Source organism: Austrofundulus limnaeus, unplaced genomic scaffold, assembly GCF_001266775.1.
Source record: "Austrofundulus limnaeus strain Quisiro unplaced genomic scaffold, Austrofundulus_limnaeus-1.0 Scaffold450, whole genome shotgun sequence".
NCBI classification, from domain to species: domain Eukaryota; kingdom Metazoa; phylum Chordata; class Actinopteri; order Cyprinodontiformes; family Rivulidae; genus Austrofundulus; species Austrofundulus limnaeus.
In genome coordinates, this window is record NW_013952852.1 from 266,119 (window position 1) to 272,823 (window position 6,705).

The 6,705-nt window shown below is 43.9% G+C and overlaps 3 protein-coding genes across 3 annotated transcripts in view; 1 reads left to right on the top strand and 2 right to left on the bottom strand.

Moving 5' to 3' along the window:
- armc5 (armadillo repeat containing 5) overlaps nucleotides 1-1,321 on the bottom strand; it is a 7,875-nt gene extending 6,554 nt beyond the window's left edge. The window contains exons 1-3 of the mRNA XM_014024977.1: nucleotides 431-1,321; nucleotides 320-350; nucleotides 123-233 (exon numbers count right to left, since the gene is read on the bottom strand). Of these exons, the coding sequence (XP_013880431.1) occupies nucleotides 123-233; nucleotides 320-350; nucleotides 431-808 (520 nt within the window). The 5' untranslated portion in view covers nucleotides 809-1,321. The remainder of the gene's footprint in view (nucleotides 1-122; nucleotides 234-319; nucleotides 351-430) is intronic.
- A 6-nt stretch (nucleotides 1,322-1,327) lies between these two features.
- Nucleotides 1,328-3,664, top strand: si:dkey-66i24.7 (uncharacterized). Its single transcript, XM_014024979.1, has 2 exons — nucleotides 1,328-1,739; nucleotides 2,882-3,664. The coding sequence occupies exons 1-2, from the start codon at nucleotides 1,658-1,660 to the stop codon at nucleotides 3,490-3,492; spliced, it is 693 nt and encodes a 230-aa protein (XP_013880433.1). The 5' UTR covers nucleotides 1,328-1,657; the 3' UTR covers nucleotides 3,493-3,664.
- Nucleotides 3,665-5,435: 1,771 nt separating this feature from the next.
- The window catches only part of LOC106529522 (uncharacterized), a 5,465-nt gene continuing 4,195 nt past the window's right edge, over nucleotides 5,436-6,705 (bottom strand). Inside the window, exon 3 of the mRNA XM_014024978.1 lies at nucleotides 5,436-6,293. Coding sequence (XP_013880432.1) covers nucleotides 5,578-6,293 — 716 coding nt within the window. The 3' untranslated portion in view covers nucleotides 5,436-5,577. The remainder of the gene's footprint in view (nucleotides 6,294-6,705) is intronic.

The window sequence follows — 6,705 nt, forward strand, 5'->3', positions numbered from 1 at the left end:
TAAGTATTGTATATAGGCTCATAAAATTAATTAAAAAATAAATGAGTGGGTGGGTGGGTGGATGGATGATATTTGGTTTTGTTGTCATTAAATTTCTTTTCAATGAGACTTTTCATAATTACCAGCAGAGTGAATAAGTGCAGAGCTTTCTGGGTCCACGGCCAGGTTCCCCAAAGCCCGAGCTGCTCGGTTCTGGACCGACTCCAGAGCTACGTTTTTCTTCATGATGTCCACTAAGAAAGTCAACAAGAAATATTAAATAWTCTGTACAAAATACAAGTTAAATCAAATTCCTCATAGAAATACACTCATCACCTACCTACAATATTTATTCCTTCAAGCTTCCGCACCTGTGAAGGAAAACTGAACGTCAGCAACTTTAAGGCCCTTTTTAAACAAATAACTCGTACCAGGATCGATCCGATCTCACCTCCACGCAGGTTTCCAGCTCCGTGCAGCAGTTGGCCAGGATGCTGAGAGCCAGGTCCAGAGTCTTCCTCGAGCACTCGGGTTGTCTGAGCAGGTTCAGCAGGGGTCGGAGGCCACCCTGACCTCTGAACCTGGCGATGCTGGCTTTGTCCCCCTTGATGTGCTGCGTCCGGATGGCGACCAGAGCCCGCCACTGAAAGGCTTTGGACCTCTTGTCCGATTCTTTGCCGTTACACGAACCTGCTTGGTGTTCAGCTTCAGGTCCGGGTTTGTAGAGGTGAGTCAGGCACCAAGTCAGGGAAGCCTCTGGTAACGCTGGGTGACCTTCTTTGGAGTGTATTCTGGAGTGTTTCCAATCACCTTTCACAGATGAGGCCATGGTSCACTGAAATTTCACTTGTACACCAAGTTTCACTTTCTCTGCTCAGATAAATATCACAGACTGCATTCTGAATCACTGGACACTAATCAGTAAATTTATAAAAAATGTATTTATCTGATTTAAACATGTGATCTTAATTTACTTCAACGTATCCATTAAAAATCCAAGCGCCAAGCTTTAAAAACACGATAAAGTAAAGTTGTACCACCTGACGCCGCAGTCGCTGATGGGAAATTGAGTTTCCAGCTTCAGGTCTACTCCCTTTTAAAAAAAAATAGGCCTACAGCTCGAAAAGGCAGAGCGTTATTCTGCGTAATGGATGTGTATCTGCTCGATGTAACAATATTTGTAACTCAAATTACAAATAAAAGCTCCATTTCCTCAACGTTATGTCACCAATGCTCGAAAATAATTATTAAACAAAATGCAATCTCCTGTGTTAGCCGCTAACGCCATCTTTAGCCAAACAACAAAACGGGGGCGGTCCCGAGAGGAAGCAGAAGCTGAAGGGGCGGTTCTTTTAGAACCTTCTGGGGCTTGTAGTTCTAATTACGGCACGTCTCAATTCATTTAACGCCTGCTGCGCTGTTATAAAAACTACATTTTCCGTTACAACAACGTGACACAGCTAGCCAAAGCGTTTAGGGATTGTAGTTCTTAATAGTGCCCGAAATACTTAAAGGTCGTGCTTCTTGCGCCAAAACGGACTACAACTCCCAGATTACCAAGCGCCGTCGCAATGCCATACATCGCTGCGTCCATCGGAAAGGTTGTTAAACTCCGCGATAGGCACATCGCTGACCAAAACACAAATAAATCTGCAGTTTGTGGCTTAGCGTCAAAAACATGGAGGTGATCGAGACTGTCGTGATACCGAATACGGAAGTGGAGGGCGTGTCTAATATAGACACCGATAAAACTAAAGCAGGTAACATTCAAATGATGAGTTAGCTCCCTAAAAGGACGAGCGAGCAATATATAACTACGCACGATCACGTGACCGCGTGACGTATATTAAAGGGATAGTCTGGTCATTTTCAAGCGATGTTTATTAGTTTTAATATCAACCAGCACATAACGGAATCTAGAGAAAAACACAGACCTGTTCCTACATGCTAGGCTAATGGCCGCTCCTTCTATATTAATGAATAAAAAAACTTGTTAAATCTTTAAAAAAACAAAAAAAAAAACAGAATATTTATTAGATTTTTATTTGATTTGTACAGTTTTTACCCTAGATATAGATTTATCTTTTCAACCAATAACATGCAGAATTGTAAAGTAACTAAGTACAAATACTTTGTTACTGTACTTAAGTAGAATTTTTGGGTATCTGTACTTTACTTGAGTAATTATTTTTCAGCGTACTTTTTAATTCTACTCCTTACATTAAAAAGACAAGAAGTAGAAAGTTGTTACTTTTATTTCATTTTTGCTTGTTTTCAATCCAGCTTGTTATTGTAAAAAATAAAAACTATCCATATAAACTGAGCCTCCTATAGAGTGAATTTAACTGTGGCTGAATGAGAAGTATAAATATATAAAACTCTGATAGTGTATTAGTTTGTACACAAACAAATCATGTCACCAGGACATAATCATTAAAATAAAAGTGCTGAAATAAAAATAAATAAATAAAAGGACTGTACTTAAGAAGTATTTGTATTTCATGAATTATATTATTACATTTGGCCGCAGCCCTCAGATAGATTTTCATTTTGGGGAAAAGCTTTGTGCAGCCTTGATATATGTATATAAACTGAAACAGCTGGACTAGTGCATCCTAAATTTAACAAATTAATTATTTTAATACGATATAATCATTTTTGCATTTTTTTTGGGGAGGTCACCTCCTCATAAATGTCCTTACAGAAAATCTAACTGCTCATTTTAAATAAATACTTTTACTTTTAATACTTAAGTACAAAAAATATCAAATACTTTAAGACTTTTACTCAAGTAATATTCCTAAAGCAGACTTCTTTAACGTTTACCAAAGTAAATTTTTGGTAAGATACTTGTATTTTTTTACAACACTGATACACGTCTTTCTTTTATTTCCATGCTCAGAGTTTATTTGGACGCTGCAGGCCACATGGCACCTCGTCAGCACGCGGTTGGAAATGGATCAGGCTTTTGACCAGCCCGTATGCAAGAAAAAGAAACTCTGGGAACGGGTGGCGGAGAAGGTGAACGCCAAACTGAGGGGGTCGGGGGCCACCGACGTCACCGTGAGGGCGTACGAGTGCGACCTCAAGTGGAGGAACATGCTGGCCACGTACAGGAAGAACGCCGACAGGTGCAGGCGGCTGGGCGCGGCCGGCGTCCACTGGGAGTTCTTCAGAGCCATGCACGAGGTCCTGGGCAGGAGCAGGGAGGAGGTGGAAGCTCAGCGCCGGGCCAAGCTCAGCGGAACCAGAGTGGGCAGGGCTATGGCCAGCAAGAGGTTCACGCCCATCCTCCCCACGCCGTCGCAGCCTCCCGGCGGCGGTGCCRCCGCTTGCCCCGCCAGACCCCCGCAGGACGTGCTGCAGCTGTACATGGAGCTGCAGGAGAGGAAGCTGAACATGTGGGCGCAGCAGAAAGCTCTGGAGGAGAGGAAGGTCGACGCCATCAACAACCTGGCCCAGGCCATCTCGGGCCTGGCTCAGATCATCAGCACCTCAAAGGATGGACCGTAGACCAGAGAGGACTTTTATCTAACGGTTAACACCTAACAACGGGTCATTTTTTTCTTTTATTGGACACTTTTAACTGTTAAAGTGTTCAGATTTATATTTTTAACAGCCCTTGTTTTGAAGGACGTAGCTTTATTTTTATACCTGAGGAGGCTGAGGTCCTTCTGTGTCTGCAGGACTCTGTTAAAGACATTCTACGACACRGTGGTAGCATCTGCCCTTTTCTATGGAGTGGTCTGCTGGGGGGGCAGGATGTACCGAAAGGGACAGGAACAGGATGGACAAACTGATACAGAGGTCAAGCTCTGTGCTGGGATGTCCTCTGGAGCCTGTGGTTGTGGTGGGTGAGAGGAGGATGTTGACAAAGCTGACAGCCATCATGGACAACCCCCACCACCCTCTGCATGGAACTGTTGGGGGGGCTGAGCAGCTCCTTCAGTCAGAGACTGAAACATCCTCGCTGCAGGATGGAGCACTTCTGTAGGTCATTCATTCCAACTGCAGTTAGACTGTATAACACATCATGATGTCATCAGTTAGACTATATAACACATCATGATGTCATCAGTTAGACTATATAACACATCATGATGTCATCAGTTAGACTGTATAACACATCATGATGTCATCAGTCACTTGGACAATTCACCTACACTGGCATCAGTAATATGCACCTGCATATATATTCATTTTTGTACTGTACTAGGTACATGTACATTGTTATATATCACAAGTATAGTGTTTTTTGTTTTTCTTTTACTTATCTTTCTTTATTCTATCTCACCCTGTCCTGTTTTGAGCTGCTGTAATGTGCAAATTTCCCCACTGTGGGATCAATAAAGTTTTATCTTATACCTCATCAGTAAAATAACTGTATTAAAGGGATAAGGAACAAATAAAAGCTCCTACCACACCAACGTAGAGACAAAATAAGATTTATACACCCAGAAGGAATCACACTCGTTCACTATCAAATGGAATATTCAATGTATACACACACACACATTTGTTCTTCTAGCCTCGTGGGGACTTTCCATTGACTACCATTTATTTTTTTTAGACTTCATATCCTAACCCTGACCATTTACCCTAAAATTAAACTCACAGGTACCTACGTGAGCCTAAAACTAACCTAAACCTTGGTCCTAAACCTAACCCCACTACAGTAATTTGCATTGGGACCCGTGTGGGGACGTGGCACTGGTCCCCACGATTCACTTTGGTCCCCACGAGGCTGCTTTTTTTGGGAAAATTTTCCCCATGTTGTAGGAAAAACTCGTCCAAACACACACACACAYGTTATTCTATCCTCATGGGGACATTGCATTGACTTCCATTCATTTACTGGTCATTTTTACAGCCCTGACCCTTGACCCTAAACCTAACCAAACCTCAATTCACACCTTAGTCCTAAACTGAACCGCTGACCCACCAACTGTATTTCCCCCTAATGGGAACTTTAGTCCCCATAAGGAGCAATAGGTCCTCACCAGGCTGAGTACTGGGAAAACTGTCAGAAATCGTGCCCAGAGGAGGTTCTTCTTCCATGAAGCAGCTCTGTTGTCCTCCATCCATATTTTCAGTTCCAGGCTGAGTCATTTCTACCTTCTCCTCTCTGTCAACGCTCTCTGGTTTCATTTAAAAGAGTCGATCATCAGATATTGTCCAAGATTAACCTTCAGGGTGGATATAGCTCGCTAGCAGCCTCGCACCGAGGACCTATCCACGTCAACATTTACCCAGAATGCTTTGCGTGTAAATAAAATGGCCCCGTCCGTGTTAAAATATATTTTTAAAAATTATAAAAACTAAACATCCTACAGTATTTTTACAGCCTTACAGTTAAAATGAATGTTTATTAAATAAAGTCTGATGTTACAACTAATCGTGGATCCCTTTTAATGTTCGTCACATTTGAAGCGGAGAGGAGCACAGAGCAGACTGACTGCTGCCATTAATCGTATTAATCGTCAAGTGCCAAAAAGTAATCGATTAATGTTTTTCTCATGATTAATTGCACACGACACGATTTTGCCCAAACCTAATTTGAACACAGCCTAACTTTAGCTAGCTTTTTGCTACTCTTAGCTAGCTTCCAGATTTAGCATTTTTCAGCAGCAAATCTGCAACGGCTTCCCGTCTGCGTACGCCCTCATCGTCTTCCTCCCCCTCTTCCTCTTCATTCAGAGCTCCCTCTCTCCCGGACTCTCCTCGAATCTCTTGTCCCATGTTTACGAACACGTTATGCAGCACGCACGCCGTCAGAACAACGGCTCTGGCGCGGTCGTACGTTCCCACATCCAGATACGTGAGCCGTTTGAACCTGGCTCTCAGGCTGGCGACGGTCCGATCCAGGACCTGACCATGTTCCTCCAGGGTTTTGTTAAAGAGTTCCTCTTTTGGTCCACAGACTCTCGAGTACGGGGTCAGAACCTGTGCGGTTAGTGGGTAGCCGGCGCCGGCCACGAGGCAGGAGCGTGAAGGCATCAGTTCAGGGTGCTGTTTGAGTTTGTCTCTCAGAGATCTGCCTCTGTCCAGGTCCGAGCCTCTGCTGATCCTGCAGTGCAGGAGCCGGCCCCTACGGCTGCACACCAGCTCCAGGTTCAACCAGGAGTCGGGCTCCGCCTCCTTCTTCACCCTCTTCTGCGCAGGTGCTTCCCTCTCCGGGTCGAGTTTACCTGCAGGCAAACGCACAGGAATCTGCGTGTGTCCCAACACTCCCAGGACCCGGAGGACTCGTTCCTCCTGCTCGTCGTCTTGGTGAAGGACGGAAAGCGGGGAAAGCATCTCCTCAGCCTCTTCGCCTGGAGAAGAGAAGAAAGGAACATCAGTGATCTTTTCCCTTTCGCTCCAACGTCCTCGCTAACACCTGCGGCGCGGTCCACACCAAGGTTAGAATAGTTTTGGATTTTTCATTATAGTTTAGTTTTRTTTTGTTGTGACTTTTTTCTTTTAATTCAGTTAGTTTTAAAGGGGCAATATCAGGTGAAATCAACTTTTTTGAGTTTTATATCATGTTATAATGTTATACTCTCATAAAAAACATGTCCAAAGCCTTGCTTTGACTCATTCATGCCTGTTTGAGAAATCCTGCAGCGTTTTTAGGCAGCCATACTGAGGAGCAAAACGACAGGTGGGGACCAAAAACGCCCCTGGGACGTGTCTTTAAGCCGAACCTCCTCGTGGCGGAGCACCCCACCTCCCCCTTCCCCACAC